Consider the following 17,282-nt stretch of genomic DNA (forward strand, 5'->3'; position numbering starts at 1 on the left):
TTAAACAACATTTCACAAATCCGATGGGTGTCTCATTAGTAGTCAAGGAAAGAATTTGTAGAAACCTTTGTTTATGGATTTGATTAACTAAGATGCCCATGAAATGGGAAACACCTAATGTATAAAATAAGAAAGATTGGACTGGGAGACACCATACTAATTGCATAATATTAGCTATTAATTGCATGTCAGCGCACTGTCTCATCTTCAATTATGAAAAAACTTATTGCATCCATTTTAAAACAGAGATATTTGCTGGCAAAGCGATGGCCAACTGAAGATCCTGCAATCATCAAAACCAACAAAGGTTGCACGTGCAGCCTGGTCTTGGGCTGATGTTTTCAGTAAGGTAGCAATGGGGCGCAAGACCACATGTTCCTGGAAATGCTGAGTACAAAATTTTGTAATTACTCCCTCCGTTCCAATTTATATTACACTGTTTGACTGGGCATAAAATTTAAGAAAGAAAAGAAAGAATTTTGAAATTTGTCATCTAAAACAAACATTAGATATTTGTGTGTCCGTAAATCATTTCATTTAAAGTTAAATAAGAATTTTAAAGTTAAGTTGTTTCAAATTATAGAAAGGTGTCATTCTTTTTTACAAACCAAAAAAGAAAGAAAGTGTACCACATAAATTAAGACAGATCAAGTAGTATTAGTTAACGACTTGATTATGAAATGTACTTGGACAAATTGTATAATGCATAGTACTTGGACAAATTCTATAATTCATTTTATGATCACCTTTTGAAAAGAAAATCATAGAGACCACCAGGTGTACCAAAACTTGGTGAAATGAACTTAGAGCCTAAAATTGGGGTTAAATGATCAATCCATGATTAATAGGTTGAGCTGATAATTTAGAAGCTTACCAACTGACAAATTATATCGAAGAGGAAGCAAAGAGGATCCTTCATTGCACCAACCGAATTTTTAGCCTGTGAAATTCTCAGAACCTCAAATTTTGAATCAATATCCTTATTAGTCGCCTATTTCATTCATTTTTTCAATAATCAACATTCAAAATGCAGTAAATAATTCAAACCCTTGACATGCACCTAAGCTATTACTCGCTAATTTCATTTAACCTGGTAACAAATTCTATATTTACTAAAAAAAAATATTATCCCCTACCCCACCTCATTAGACGGTTGGAGGGTTGAAATTTGATCATGCACTTCCTCAATGGCCCTTAAAAACAACATAATACCATCAAATGCGAAACAGAGTGGGAGTAAGCCAGTTAAGTTTAACTATGATAAGACGTTGATGAACGTCAAACTCCGACTAGAAATGAGCATATGATTCAACCAAATGCTGTAAAGGTGCTAGAAGAAAATGATCAGATCAAAACTAGAATTACATTAAACATAGATACATGATATAATAAACTCAGGCTTAACTACAATATAAACCTGATAATAATTTTTCATGCGTCTATGGGTACTCTTAGTCATAAAATTCAAGAACAAAAAAGAAACAAGGATAAAAAAGTAGCACCAACGGGACATCTACTTCAGTCCAAGCCTCAAAAGTGAAGTTGAGGCCCATCATTCATGCTGCAAAGGCTCAACATTTAGATGAGGAGCTTCTCAATGGCATCCTGCATTAGAAGAGAAACACGCATTTCAGTATTACACAACGCAAGGAGATCAATATGCAGAAGAATAAACATATAAATAGACGAGAAACAACCCTTTAGAAAATTACCTTTAATTGCTGTATTTGAGATTTCAACTGGCTTCCCTCGTTGCTCGTCACCGAACAAGCAATCACAGGACGGGTAACACCACATGCCCTGCCAAGAGCTTGCTTTGAAGGGACAAAGACATATGGCACATTCTGAAAGAATTTGGGATGAAAGGAAAAAGTTAGAACTCTGTACTTAAAACCAAACTCCCTTGTTATCTCAAAGATCATTTGAACAGCACGCAAAATAATTTAGCACCAAATAAAGGATACAAGCTGCCCCGAACCTGAGCAAGGTTGGTCTAATAAAAGTAGCATTGAAAGACAGGAACGAATCATATACTCGGATCAGTTCAAGAACAACAATTCTAGGTATAACTATAACTAAGAGACCATGCAGACACAACAAAGAAACAATTGGATATAATAAAAGGCAACAAATAAAAACAGTTGAGTAAAAGCAAGGTAATTTAGCCCTTCTACTGATAATGGCATCCCTTGCAACTGTATAATTCTAATAAGATTTCTCCTTTTTAGCTGTCAAAGCTTTTTGTACATAAGTGCATTTGCTTATCATAGAGAGTGATTTTCTTATTCTAATTTAAATCTTTTCACATCACATCAGTTTATATATGTTATCCAGTTCTCTTTGTTTATCCACAGAGCTGCCATGTTGATAAAAGTTGCCCCAGGGCGTTGGTTCAGCAGAAAAGTACTTAACATGGATGTATGGTAGCCGAACATCACGAGTTCAATTCACCACAATTTACCTCATTAGAAAGACTTTTTAAATGAAAAGTAGTCCCCCGTCTTTCTCTTGATCTTACCTTAAAGAACACCTAAAAACTTCAAATTCTATAAGCAAGAAACATAAGTTTGACTAACTCAGCAAATTCTCCATAACCTCTTGAGTCAAAACAAAGACAATAAACTTAACAAGTAACATTACTATTGGTACCTGGCAACTGGTTTACTAGTTCAAAAACATTTAACACCATGCAATGAAATTGATAGAAAATGCCAAGAAATTGGAAGAATTTGCTTAGTCAGAGTTGGTCTTTTGCTGCTTTACTTATATTTTCAAGAGGAACGGAATATTACATGCCAAATCATAGAACAAAACAGGAAACAGCTAGAAGACTCTTGTTTGATACAAAATCTTCAAAATGATAAGTTTATAAAGGGGAATGTGCATAATATACACATGGTTTCAATAGAAACTGAAATCAGAATAATATAACCTCACACAATATAACACAAAAGAGTACCAAACATAACTCTTGAAAATGCCTATAACTACACCTGAAAAAAAAAAAAGGAGAGAGAGAGAGAGAAGTTTTAGAGCCTGTTTGGATGTTCCAGCTTATAAGCCCAAAAAAAATAAGTTGGGGTAGACCAACTTATTTTTTTTGGCTTATAAGTTGTTTTCACTTATGTTGCTTTAGATGCCTAAACCAAACGGGCCCAATTATTTTTTGGGCTTATTTTATGCATAAAATGGCTTTAAAACTACCCAAACACTCAAAAAAGCTGAAAACAACTTATAAGCAACTTATAAGCCAATCCAAACGGGCTCTTAATCTTGACCTAGCGAGAGTCCCTTATAATAGATACTCAATATTCGTTACCTCTATTTGGAGCTGTTCAGTCCATTACTCAATAAAAAAACAAGGCACAACACCAAAAATGGGTGAAAGAATATGGTAACTTTTTGAAGAAAAAGGCAAAATATAAATCACCTTATCTTCGGCCAGGAGCGGAAGGTGAAGAAGGATTTCAAGGGGCTCAGTATCTGCGGCCATGACAACAAATTCTGAAATTCCTCTGTTTAGTGTCTTCGTCGCTGAAACAGAACAAAAACACGATTTTATCCATCTTTCGTTAACCACTAAGCATGAGCGGGACATTCATCTCTAAAGTACAAAAAAAATTATATCTTGATGTCTCAAAATCATAACAGAGACCATATAATAAAGTTACAAAATAATACTCAAACAATCTTTCTGGCTTTTATCACAAAAAAAAAAAAAAAAAGATTAAAAACAGGTCTCCTTTGGGGCTGAAATGAAACCAGCCCAGTTTACTCTATCTTTAGTTAAGCACTTAACATAACAGTAACTTATTAACCAAAATACCATATATAAAGCAAGTGTAAGAGTTAAGCACCTTCATTAGCACCCTTTTTAAGCTGCTTATAGTTAGCAGCTTGTTGAACCAAATCCATAATGGTAGTTGTAAGCTGTGAATCAGCAAGTGGGTATGCTTTTGGGTTCACACTTTCTGTTGCCTGCAGTAATTAACCAACAACACACAAATAAGAAAAGTCAAGCAAAAAAGTGAAGACTTGCAATAAAATTATGAGAAAGAGAGAGGGAGAGAACCATGGCAGCCGCTAGTGTGGGTACAAGGAAGAGTTTAGGGTTTAGGGAAAGATGCTAGGGTTTAAAGGAAACTCTTTCTTCTGCCCGACACTATATAAATTGGGTTATTTTGCTGTCTATTGACCAAAAACCAAAAATATCCCAACATTTTTTTTCTTTTTTCCTTTTCTCATTTTCTTTATTTATTCGTTCAATTTTTTATTTTATTTTTTTGCTTTTTGTCCCAATGCTTACAAAAACAGTAGAGCTGTCAATAAGGGCCGGCTCAGCGCGGGCAATTCGCCGGAATACCCTTATTTTGGGGTAGTCTTTAATTTTTGGCCTTTACTAGAATCTTTTGGTTTCAAGTTCGAACCCTCCGCTCAGTCAAAAATTAAAAAAAAATAATCGCAAGGTAGAGTTTGAACTCGCAAAGCAGAGTTTTGCAACCTTCACGCAGAGTTTGTCAATCTCTACCTTAAGGTAGAGATTTGCCTTCAGGAATGCTAAAACTCTGGCTTAAAGCCTAACTTTGTCCCGAAAAAGGCCTAATTTTGCCAGAAAACTCTGCCTTGTGAATTATTTTTTTTTTTTACTGAGCCAGGATTCGAACCTCAAACCTCATGGTGTTAGGCGAAAGGGCCAAAAATTAAAGACTACCAATTTAAGGACCAAAAATTAAAGACCGGTGCATTTGAAGGATACTCCGCACTACCTCTAAGACTTATTTATGAATAATAACTACCTTATTTTTTATTTAATTTTCGTAGCTTTATTTTTCTAAAATTACATTTCATAACTGGTCCAGTAACTTTTGAAATACATGTACCTCTCTATTCTTCCTCACTATACATTTAAGATTTATCATCTTCTCCAAACCCTAAAAAATAACCCTTCTCTCTCTCTCTCTCCTTCCCCCTCACAAAACCGCCTCTCCCTCCCTTCTCTCTATCTCCGGCCTCTCTTCTCCTTCCTCTCACTTACCCCTCCCTCCCTTCTCTATCTACACCACCCACGCTGCAGTCAACACCACCACTATTACTACCATTTCCATCTCCAAACTCGAAAAAAACCTTAAGGTTCTAGTTCTTCATATTTGAACTCCATATGCTTCATGTATTAATTGTTGACAGTCTAGAAAAAGGAAGTAAACAGAAAAAGGAAAGCGAGTCTCCCCGATAAAGTAGCCTCCATTTAGCAAGAAGGCGAGCATATACGTCTCAATTCTTCTCGCTCTCTAAGCAAATTTGGAGTTCTTCGCATCCTTCTCAGTGAAACCGAGGGACATCTTCGTGATGATAGCGCCGGTGACAGCGAAACCAACTAGGAATCACGACAGAAAAACACTGGCCATGCATCGAATTGCCTCATTTTTCCTTAATTAGGTTTGAGACTGTCACGATGGTTGTCATTTTTTGCGAATTCTTCACGTTGGGCTTTAGTGAGGAAGACGGGCTTCCTTTTGTATTTCGCTGTATTTCAATGTATTCATCTTTTTTTTTTTTTTGTGTAAATATAGTGAATGTTCCAAATATAGAGCCTATTTTTACTCCATCTTGTTTTCACGTTTTTTGTATTTCGTTGTATTCATCTTTTTTTGGTGTAAAATATAGTGAATGTTTCAAATATAGAATCTATTTTTACTCCATCTTGTTTTCACGTTTTTTGTATTTCGCTGTATTCATCTTTTTTTGGTGTAAAATATAGTGAATGTTTCAAATATAGAATCTATTTTTACTCTACTTCTAAAAGTTTGGAATTGAGTAATTTGGAGAGAGAAACGTGAGCTGTTATGAAACTTCATGGTTGATTTAATTTGACTTACCATTTAAAATGAAAGAAGAGAATCTGTTCCATAAATACAGCCTATTTTTACTCTATCAGATTTTGTATTTTCGTGTATTTCAAAAACGCGAACTCTGTTGGATTTTGTATTTCCGTGTATTTCAAAAACGCGAAATACAACAAAAACTAGCTACGATTTGTAAATATAGAAAAAGTAGCTATAAATTGTTAGAAGCTATTAAAAGGTAGCTGTTTATGTAAGTTTCACAAAAAAAATGATCCAACGCAGTTCATGTGGGCAGTGAAATTTGACGGGTTAGACTTGATCGGCCCACCACATCCCAGGGCCTTAAAACGGTTAGCCTGTTCTACATGGACAGCGGCTGGACCTCGTCAGCCCACATCTTAAAAATATATTTTTCATAATTTTTTAATCTAAACTTAAAATAAGAATATAGAGTTTTTCATTAGGCACCTTGAACACAAAAAACGATTGGGGCACTGGTTAAATTTGTTGCTAAGTCCCTCTACTCATATGTGACGACTTGTGTTTGAATAGTGATGTTGCATTCCTTGGGTTTTTTTCCTTTTTCGTTTTTAGTTGAATGTCCTGAATTTTTTAAAGAAAATTAGGACTTTAGTTTAGCATGAACGAATGATGTGCTTTTTCTTATATTGCTATTGAATGAATATTATTGATCATTTTAAAATTTATACTTTGCTCGTAAGTTGTCATAATCTTCAAGTTGTAAGAGCGTTGTACGCCAAATTTATAGCTAGTAATTGACATGATTATGTTAAAGATAGTAGTGTCCCCGTCGTCTTTAGATTTTTAATCCGCCTCTGATTAAAATTAATCATTTTGGATAGCATTTTCTCATATATTTTTAACCATTATATATGTTAGCACAATTATAGATAAATAGAAAGATATTGTTCCTAATATCAAGTGGAGTACTAGTAATTAAACATGGAAAAGAAAGTGAAAAGGGATAAAAACAAGATATAGCAACACTTATATTTTTAAACTGTTTACGTTACACTATACAAAGTTTATACGTCTAGCTCAATGTGGAGCCAAGTCATTCAAATATTCAATTATTTAATTTATGTTGTAAAATCAAGCTCAAAATATCGATATAAAGATGAGAATAAGCGAAATAATACCGGATAACTTTTTTCTTTCTTTCAAGTATGTCCAAGTATCTACCATATGGGTCTTTATGCCTCTATTTATAGTGTTACATAGAAGCACGGGCAAATTTTTGTGTAAATTTTGGGGCACGTGAACTCACGGTCTTTCCGCAAAACTAGATATTTTAATGTGCAATATATCACTCAACTTTGCGATTTAGAGCAGATATACCCCCGTTATAAAAGTGGTGTAAATATACTCCTGCCGTTACAAAATGGTGCAAATATACCCTGTCGGAATTTTTTAAAATCATTTATTTTAAAACCACGGGGCTTTAAAAAAAGGCTACCCATTTTTTTTAGTAGACACATTTTTCTAAAGTCACATAATAATTTTTTTTCTAGTGAGTCCGGTCTGGTTCATTTACAAAAATGGGTAGACTTTTTTTTTTTTTAAGTCATAGAGATATTTTTTTAAACGAACCAGACCCGACCTACTAGAGAAAAATTTACCATGTGGCATTAGAAAAATATGTCTACTCAAAAAAAATGAGTAGACTTTTTTTTTTAAAGCCACATGACATTTTTTTTAATTAAAAAATAAGCTAAATGATTTTTTTTTTTTTTAAATCCCGTTAGCAAAAAGGGTATATTACACCATTTTGTAACGGCAAGGGTATATATACATCACTTTTTTAACGGGGGGTATCTGTTCTAAATCGCAAAGTTGAGGGGTATATTTGCACCTTTGCCCTCGAATTAATATTATTTGATGATACCCATGCTACAAAAAGGCTTAAGGCGCACTTGGTTAAAAGTTTAGTTAAATACCAAGAGAAACAAGAATCAGTTCCCACTTAATAAATTTTTTCTCCTTTCTTTAGTAGTGCACCCATGTTCTAGAAATCTAAATTCGCCTCTGATAGAAGCATGCAAAAGGTGGCTATAAACATGACATTAAGGGGAAGATCATGGAGAAGGTGGGAGACATAGCATTAACAATTTGCGTAATGGACATCCATATTAAATACAATGATACATTTCATAACAGTTTTTCAAAAGATAGAAATTTGGCTAGTCGACCTGAATGTAGTTCTCAATGTTTTTCTGAATCTTTCCGGAATCATCTTCGGTCGTTGAAGATCAAAAACAAGTTGAAACACTTTTTACGAAAATGTATCTTAAATATTTTATCCCTTAGGAGCAACATTGCAAAAGAATACGGACCATAGATTCCACTTGTCCTATTTGTGGTATAGAACCTGATACTTTAGAGCACATATTTTTTAAATGTTCAAGATCTATTAAGGTGTGGAGAGGTAGTTCTATCCTTTGGCCTGACTTGCACCTTATTTAAATTTTTCAGCATGGCGGTATAAACTATATTTAGCTACTAAAAAGTTTGTGGATAGTAATATTTTGTTGCAAATGCTAGTATCTATTTATGGATGATTTGAAAAGCCCGAAGTGATTATGTGGTTAGTTCCTCGTTGTGAAGTAACGCTGAAAATTTATCAAAAGCTTTATCTGACTTTAATGAGTTTATAGATGAAATAAAAAATGCAAGCCTTATGCGACAAGAGCGACATGTGGTAACTAGCCTAACTTCACTAACCTTTCCTCTAGAAAATGTGTTGTTTTATGTTGATGTAAGTGTAGTTTCAAATCAGAGGCGGACCCAGGATTTGAGCGCAAGGGGGGCACCATTATCTTTAGTACGCCAATTACTAGCGACAAAGTTAGGCGTGCAACTCTTAAAAAACTTATTGATTACAATAGCAAAGAACAAACTTCAATATTATCAAATATAATTAATTTGGTACTAATTTTTAGTTATGCCTTAGGAAAAGTTCCGCCTTATGGGGCATATTGCCTTATGGAGCATACTTTTAGTTATGCCTTATGTCCATACTTTTAATTATGCCATAACTAAAAGTATGCCCCATAAGGCATAACTAGGAAAAGACTTTTAGTTAAGGCTTAACTAAAAGTTTGCCCATTAAAAGTTTTCCCATAAGTATGCCGGACCCGCATAAAGAAGGAAGCTTACAGTTATGCTCAAGCATGCTTATGCCAAGTCTGCCCATACAAGGCATACAGTATGCCGGTCCCATAACTTTTGTGAATTCCTTAACAATGTTCGTATGTCGGTGGGGGCATAAATAAATTTAAACTCGCTCTTGCGAATTTTTTTAAAATTTTTGACCGAGTGGGATTCGAACTCGGCACATGTTTTAAAGAGGCGAAAATTTAAAGATTTCAAATATGAGAGGCAAAATTTAAAGACCACCCCAAAAGAAGGGCAATTCGCAAAAAATGATCCAACGCAGTTCATGTGGGCAGTGAAATTTGACGGGTTAGACTTGATCGGCCCACCACATCCCAGGGCCTTAAAACGGTTAGCCTGTTCTACATGGACAGCGGCTGGACCTCGTCAGCCCACATCTTAAAAATATATTTTTCATAATTTTTTAATCTAAACTTAAAATAAGAATATAGAGTTTTTCATTAGGCACCTTGAACACAAAAAACGATTGGGGCACTGGTTAAATTTGTTGCTAAGTCCTCTACTCATATGTGACGACTTGTGTTTGAATAGTGATGTTGCATTCCTTGGGTTTTTTTCCTTTTTCGTTTTTAGTTGAATGTCCTGAATTTTTTAAAGAAAATTAGTACTTTAGTTTAGCATGAACGAATGATGTGCTTTTTCTTATATTGCTATTGAATGAATATTATTGATCATTTTAAAATTTATACTTTGCTCGTAAGTTATCATAATCTTCAAGTTGTAAGAGCGTTGTACGTCAAATTTATAGCTAGTAATTGACATGATTATGTTAAAGATAATAGTGTCCCCGTCGTCTTTAGATTTTTAATCCGCCTCTGATTAAAATTAAACATTTTGGATAGCATTTTCTCATATATTTTTAACCATTATATATGTTAGCACAATTATAGATAAATAGCAAGATATTGTTCCTAATATCAAGTGGAGTACTAGTAAGTAAACATGGAAAAGAAAGTGAAAAGGGATAAAAACTAGATATAGCAACACTTATATTTTTAAACTGTTTACGTTACACTATACAAAGTTTATACGTCTAGCTCAATGTGGAGCCAAGTCATTCAAATATTCAATTATTTAATTTATGTTGTAAAATCAAGCTCAAAATATCGATATAAAGATGAGAATAAGAGAAATAATACCGGATAACTTTTTTCTTTCTTTCAAGTATGTTCAAGTATCTACCATATGGGTCTTTATGCCTCTATTTATAGTGTTACATAGAAGCACGGGCGAATTTATGTGTAAATTTTGGGGCACGTGAACTCACGGTCTTTCCGCAAAACTAGATATTTTAATGTGCAATATATCACTCAACTTTGCGATTTAGAGCAGATATACCCCCGTTATAAAAGTGGTGTAAATATACCCCTGCCGTTACAAAATGGTGCAAATATACCCTTTTTGCTGACGGAATTTTTTTAAAAATCATTTATTTTAAAACCACGGGGCTTTAAAAAAAGGCTACCCATTTTTTTTTAGTAGACACATTTTTCTAAAGTCACATAATAATTTTTTTTCTAGTGAGTCCGGTCTGTTCGTTTACAAAAATGGGTAGACTTTTTTTTTAAGTCATAGAGATATTTTTTTAAATGAACCAGACCCGACCTACTAGAGAAAAATTTACCATATGGCATTAGAAAAATATGTCTACCCAAAAAAAATGAGTAGACTTTTTTTTTAAAGCCACATGACATTTTTAAATTAAAAAAAATAAGCTAAATGATTTTTTTTTTAAATCCCCTTAGCAAAAAGGGTATATTATACCATTTTGTAACGGCAAGGGTATATACACACCACTTTTTTAACGGGGGGTATCTGTTCTAAATCGCAAAGTTGAGGGGTATATTTGCACATTTGCCCTCGAATTAATATTATTTGATGATACCCATGCTACAAAAAGGCTTAAGGGTGCACTTGGTTAAAAGCTTAGTTAAATACCAAGAGAAACAAGAATCAGTTCCCACTTAATAAATTTTTTCTTTTTTCTTTAGTAGTGCACCCATGTTCTAGAAATCTAAATTCGCCTCTGATAGAAGCATGCAAAAGGTGGCTATGAACATGACATTAAGGGGAAGATCATGGAGAAGGTGGGAGACATAGCATTAACAATTTGCGTAATGGACATCCATATTAAATACAATGATACATTTCATAACAGTTTTTCAAAAGATAGAAATTTGGCTAGTCGACCTGAATGTAGTTCTCAATGTTTTGCTGAATCTTTCCGGAATCATCTTCGGTCGTTGAAGATCAAAAACAAGTTGAAACACTTTTTACGAAAATGTATCTTAAATATTTTATCCGTTAGGAGCAACATTGCAAAAGAATACGGACCATAGATTCCACTTGTCCTATTTGTGGTATCGAACCTGATACTTTAGAGCACATATTTTTTAAATCTTCAAGATCTATTAAGGTGTGGAAAGGTAGTTCTATCCTTTGGCCTGACTTGCACCTTATTTAAATTTTTCAGCATGGTGGTATAAACTATATTTAGCTACTAAAAAGTTTGCGGATAGTAATATTTTGTTGCAAATGCTAGTATCTATTTATGGATGATTTGAAAAGCCCGAAGTGATTATGTGGTTAGTTCCTCGTTGTGAAGTAAGGCTAAAAATTTATCAAAAGCTTTATCTGACTTTAATGAGTTTATAGATGAAATAAAAAATGCAAGCCTTATGCGACAAGAGCGACATGTGGTAACTAGCCTAACTTCACTAACCTTTCCTCTAAAAAATGTGTTGTTTTATGTTGATGTAAGTGTAGTTTCAAATCAGAGGCGGACCCAGGATTTGAGCGCAAGAGGGGCACCATTATCTTTAGTACGCCAATTACTAGCGACAAAGTTATGCGTGCAACTCTTAAAAAACTTATTGATTACAATAGCAAACAACAAACTTCAATATTATCAAATATAATTAATTTGGTACTAATCTAACAAAAGTACATTATCAACTCATACTTGAACTCAACGCGCTTTCATTTTTTGAAAACGGTCAATAATAGCATCATTGCTTACAGTTGCGAATACTTCCTTCTCAAAGTAACAAACTAAGCAATTATTTAAAAAATCATCACTAATAGTAATACGTAATTCATCTTTGATGTACTTCATGGATGAGAATGCTCTTTCAACATTTGCAATCGCGACAGGTAAAATCAGAGTCAACACATAATAGGGGAATCACACCCCACTCCTTATTTTATTATAACTATATTGTATTTCATACAAAAAAAATTAGAAAGAATACTTACTAATTCGCAAAAAGATAACCTTGAGATAACTTAGTGATTTGTGAGAAACTTGATAATGGAAGAATGGAAGAAGGGTTTGATAATGGAAGAATGGAAGAAGGGCTTGAGAATGGAGAGAGCCAAAGAGTTTCTTTTTGCTTATTACTTGGGAAAAGATGAGTGGGAAGTGAAAGAAATCTTTTGGGATTTGGAGCTTTTTGGGAGAAACAATTTAATGAAAAAGTAAAATGGGAAGGGACTAAACAATAAAACGATTTAAAAAAAAAATTAAAAAAAACCCTGCATTATCGCAGGTTGAACAGCAGTAAAACAACACAAATTTTAAAAAAAGAATTGTGTTGTAGCCGGGAATCGATCTCGGGTGGCGACCATGCCGAGCACTCAGGAGCACTCCTACCAACTAAACTACTTTTGCAATTATGTTTGGGTTCGCCCCTGTTTCAAATACTCGAAAAGCGAGTATTGCGACAGTAGCTTTGAAGGATAATGATTTGGTGCTTCATGCCTATGGTAATCCAATTCATTTTTGGCCAAAGTCATAGATGGACCCCTGAATTTGTCCTGATTTTTCATTTAGACCCCTTAACTGAAACGTTGATCATCTGGACCCTCGAACATAAGATAAACTGTGCCATTTGAACCCCTCATGCCAGCTGGGCACACGCGTGCAGTGCACTGCTTTAAACAGAGCGTGAGTTACCAAACCCCCTCGGCGGAAAAAAAATACTGTTTTTACAAGGTTAAAATTATTTTTTATGTGTATATAGTAGATGTTGAACCCCCTTAGGCTTCTTCGTATGTTTACTTTTTTATATTTCGAACCCCGTCGGCTGAAATCCTGGCTCCGCCATTGCCGATTACCCGATATCAGTAAGCCAATTTTGCAGTTGGGTTATCGGTATTGAACAACCCTACTTCCTATTGCTTTGTACGATTAACTAGTATTTGATTTAATGAAGTATCAGTTTTGTTGGAAAAAAAAAATCTCTATAAACATATATTTGAAAATTAACTGAAATAATTGAGTATAAGTAGATGAAAAAAGTTCAGAAAAGAATATCATTTTCAAATATCAAAGATGCAAAAGAAAACTACCAGTAGCTATGATCAAAGGAGCTTCTAAGAGGGAGGAGGAAACAAAAAGGTGTATGCACCAGCCGGGAATCGAACCCGGGTCTGTACCGTGGCAGGGTACTATTCTACCACTAGACCACTGGTGCTCGCTGTTGTTGACATGCTATGCCAAACAACTTTTACATTTATATTTCACAAAATCCAGTGGCCCAATTACAGAGAGAAATAGACGAGTGAACAGAAGATATGCCAAATTGAAGTTCAATCGACTATTTTGAAGCTTTTTTGGGTTCTCCCATTTAATTTCTTTCACTTCAACTCCTTATAACTTCTTCCAGGTGAACCTCTTTCTTAATTCGGTTTTGTTTTGTTTCTTTCAATTTATTACTTGTGCTTATGCCTTACTTATGAATTTATCTTTGTATGTATGAATTTCATATTATCTTTTACGAATTTCTAAGCTATTGTTTCTTTTTTACTGTCTAATTGGTGTCCTAGTGGGAAGAACAATGAAGACATAAACAAATATTGAAAAATGGAAAACTAAAAAAGCCCTTATGCTTTAATTAAATTGGTACACTACCATAAGCTTGTTTTTTTTAATCAGCTATATTTCTTAATCATTGTACAAATATGTGAAATTTAGAAAACCTCGAGTTTTAGACAAATCCTGCTTTGTTTTAAAACACAGACTATAGCCGAATAAGTAGAGAGGATTCACATAGCCGATGCAACTAGTTTGAGATTAATCCTTAGTTGATTGACAAATGTTAGTTCCGTCAACAGAGAAAGTGACTTTCTGAGATAATAACTATTAGTTGAGTGATGATCATTTGAGAAATCAACTCTACAAAGGTGGGTTGGTTATAATTTAAATGCTTACATATACTGCATATCATTTTCCATGTTGTAAATGGCATTCCCGAGCCATGTTCATTTATGAAGTTTTGGATTTTCATCCCATGTTTGTGCAACATTAATACGTTTCTTGTGCCAAGGGTCTTTTGGAAATAGCCGATTTACCTGGGTAAGGTCTGTGTACATTCTACCCTCCCCAGACCCCACCTATGGGATTACACTAGGTATGTTGTTGTTGTTGTTGTTTGTGCAACATTAATCCAACTGGTATTATGCAGGATCTTCTGTTTACGGGAAGAAAATGTCTCTCCTCAGCTCATCATTCTTAGTTTCAGCACCCCATCAGAGCGTCTCTTCGTCAAAGACAATTTCAGGGGCATCCCAACTCTTTCTCTCCACTAAATTCTCTTCCCTTAACCTAATCACCACCACCACAATAACCAATGTTCCTTACAAAAGGTCGATAATTAGAATGGGTGGTGGTCCAAGAACCTATCCCGGAGGTGTCTCAAAATGGCAATGGAAGCGTATGCAAGCCAAGAAATCTAAGCAGCTCCTTAAAGCTCGATTGGCTCGCGAACGCCAAATCTATGAGATGAGGAAACGGGCCGAGCTGAAAGCTGCTGTCTCTGAGCTTGAGAGGCCTTGGGAAGTGGTTGAAAAGGCACCTACTTTATTCTCTGTGAGTGCTGATGAGCATTTGAGAGTCTTGGCAGATCGGTTTCAAAAGCCTGGAGGATTTGATATGTGGTCTGACAAAGACGGGCCGGAATTGTTCAAGCACGAAGATGGATTGCCCTCAGCAAGGTTTTTCCCCAAGGGGGTTGTTCATAGCATTAAACCTTATGGAAAAGTTGAGAATGCTATTGATGGTTTTGATGAACCCTCGAATCCAGGTTCCGACTCTCAGAGTGAAAGTGATAGGAAGGTAAGAAAGAAGAGAAACAAGCGTGAGCAAAATTCGATAAAACCAAGAACTGGATCCAATAGTAAAAGAAATGAGGGTTATTTGGATATGGAAGATTCTGATAAAGTGTCAATAGATGGCAACAATAAGTTCAGGAAGAACACAAATCGGAGTAAGTTGTCTGGTCATGCTGAAAAATTTAGTTCAGCGGAAGCTGCAAGGTCTAGAGTAAAGAATAAGAGTAATAGACCAGTAGATAGTGATGGAGAGGGTGGAAGGTTTAATCTGGTAGACCTGTTTGATGATTCAGAATCTCCCGTGTTTGAATTGTTTTTGCAAAATGATGGGAGTTATGAGCTTCAACCAGAAAATTAAGAGTTCTGATGTAGACAAGCTCAAATTTGGTAGAAAGAGTGTGTAAATCATCGTTGTTCATAGGTATACTTTAGCATCTTTAATTATTCACTGATTAAATCTAGACTGGAAACTAGTAAGAACTGTGAGTTCAGCACGTGAAGTGTGAACTGGGGATGGAACTTTTGTAGAATTCAAAACATATAAATTTATCTTGAAGCTGATGTTACTATAGCTTATGATAATTTGCTACTTTGGTATCTTCTACTACTTATTAGTTTCCAGTTATTTGAGCTTGTTGTGAACCTTTCATTTAGTGAATAGTATCCCACATCCAGGCCTCCCTGTGTGGAGTGGAGATGAAAATTTGGTATTTGGGACCTCCATTTATTTTGAGTAATAATCTGTTTCGCAAGCTTCCAGAATTTGCTTTTTATGAAAAGCGCTTTTCGAAAAAGTACTTTTTGAGAAATATTGTATTTGGCTATTCAATTTGAAAAACACTTTTGCCAATATTAGGGCAGTAATTTGTGTTGGACCAAGGTCCGAAAAGTATTTTTGGGGAAAAACTTTTTTTTTTCCAGCTTCTGGAAAAAGTTAATCAATTTGAATAACACTTTCACCAATATTAGAGCAGTAATTTGTGTAGGACCAAGATTCCAAAAGTGTTTTCGGGGAAAAATTACTTTTTTCAGCTTCTAAAAAAAGTAGAAGCTACTCAAAACACTTATTTTTTTTCAGCTTCTACAAAAAGTAGAAGCTACTCAAAACACTTTTTTTTTTTTGCTGCAAGAGGACTTGATGTTCTTCTCTGCCTGAAGTTTACATGTTTTCCTGTTGACCAGGAAGTTCTTCACTTTGTTTGTTTGAGTGCTGAAATGATTGTTTCCTTCAATTTTTTTTGCCTAATATCTTAGTGCATGACGTCAAATTGAATATTGACCTGCACAACTAGTTGGTTCACAGTATGTGGACGGAAGAAGTATGCTAAAGGTAGTGCTATTTACCAGTTGACAGTTTGCTAGTCTCTTGGTTGCATGCTTTTATTAGTTCAATTTATTAACATGACTAAAGTATTATGTACTATATTCAGAGTCCTAAATTGTTAGCATACCTTATTTCTGTACTATGTATTTTACCAGTTGACAGTTCGATAGTGTCTTACTTCCTTGGTTCTATGAATTTAGTCTTCATGTCATCTTCTTGGTTGACACAGAAAGGCTGTCCACTTTTCAACAATTGCATATTAACATGTCAATTATCCAACAAAGCAAGTTTGGCACCATCAGCATCTCAAATGTCAACTATAATACATAGTGGTTTCCAAATAGGTCCTAAATGGCATCCAGTTATGTGACAGATATTAAACCATAATATCACGAATTCACGACTATCTTAATGCTAATCTCAATCGATGTAACTTCTCATCTTTTTAAGGATAGGGACATTTTTTTCCCTGACTACTAAATTGTATTTTCCCCTCTGTTCAACTCTTGGTCTAATCTTATTTCATTGTTAGGAAATGTCTTATTGGAGCTCCAACATGAGAGTACTTTTAAATCACAGTCAAAAGTTGAACGGTAGAATAGACATTTTCTCATGAAGAATTTGGACAAATATAGTCCTCACTTTTCATGTTGGAGCTTCCTTAATAATAAGAGCCATACAAGTTGATTTGCCAATTATAAGTCATAAGGGTATGAATGGATCAAAAGTTTAACGGAAGGCAAAATAAACAATTTCAAATAGTGCATGAACAAATCTGGACATTTTCCCTACACTTAAAACATCAAAAT

The 17,282-nt window shown here is 34.7% G+C and overlaps 2 protein-coding genes and 1 non-coding gene across 3 annotated transcripts; 1 reads left to right on the forward strand and 2 right to left on the reverse strand.

Moving 5' to 3' along the window:
• Positions 1-1,341: 1,341 nt before the first annotated feature.
• On the reverse strand, positions 1,342-4,218 carry LOC132057083 (uncharacterized). Its single transcript, XM_059449522.1, has 5 exons — positions 4,073-4,218; positions 3,858-3,978; positions 3,431-3,534; positions 1,713-1,844; positions 1,342-1,605 (listed from the first exon to the last, which is right to left on the reverse strand). Exons 1-5 carry the CDS (start codon positions 4,073-4,075, stop codon positions 1,579-1,581), a joined length of 387 nt encoding a protein of 128 aa, XP_059305505.1. The 5' UTR covers positions 4,076-4,218; the 3' UTR covers positions 1,342-1,578.
• Positions 4,219-13,442: 9,224 nt separating this feature from the next.
• TRNAG-GCC (transfer RNA glycine (anticodon GCC)) lies at positions 13,443-13,513 on the reverse strand. The gene has a single exon. It is a non-coding gene; the product is annotated as a tRNA-Gly (tRNA).
• Positions 13,514-13,578: 65 nt separating this feature from the next.
• LOC132057084 (putative DEAD-box ATP-dependent RNA helicase 33) lies at positions 13,579-15,714 on the forward strand. The gene is made up of 2 exons (XM_059449523.1): positions 13,579-13,705; positions 14,504-15,714. Exon 2 carries the CDS (start codon positions 14,527-14,529, stop codon positions 15,505-15,507), a length of 981 nt encoding a protein of 326 aa, XP_059305506.1. The 5' UTR covers positions 13,579-13,705; positions 14,504-14,526; the 3' UTR covers positions 15,508-15,714.
• The last annotated feature ends 1,568 nt before the right edge of the window (positions 15,715-17,282 follow it).

Source organism: Lycium ferocissimum, chromosome 5, assembly GCF_029784015.1.
Source record: "Lycium ferocissimum isolate CSIRO_LF1 chromosome 5, AGI_CSIRO_Lferr_CH_V1, whole genome shotgun sequence".
Taxonomy (NCBI): domain Eukaryota; kingdom Viridiplantae; phylum Streptophyta; class Magnoliopsida; order Solanales; family Solanaceae; genus Lycium; species Lycium ferocissimum.

What these genes read in the sequence shown, in the direction of transcription:
- LOC132057083 (XM_059449522.1), bottom strand. An exon ending in CGCTCCTGGCCGAAGATAAG is followed by an intron (nt 1,845 to 3,430) that starts GTGATTTATATT and finishes AAATTCTTTCAG; the next exon opens with AATGTGCCATATGTCTTTGT. An exon ending in CTCAAATACAGCAATTAAAG is followed by an intron (nt 1,606 to 1,712) that starts GTAATTTTCTAA and finishes CTTCTAATGCAG; the next exon opens with GATGCCATTGAGAAGCTCCT.
- LOC132057084 (XM_059449523.1), top strand. Translation starts at nt 14,527, where the DNA reads ATGTCTCTCCTCAGCTCATCATTCTTAGTTTCAGCACCCCATCAGAGC.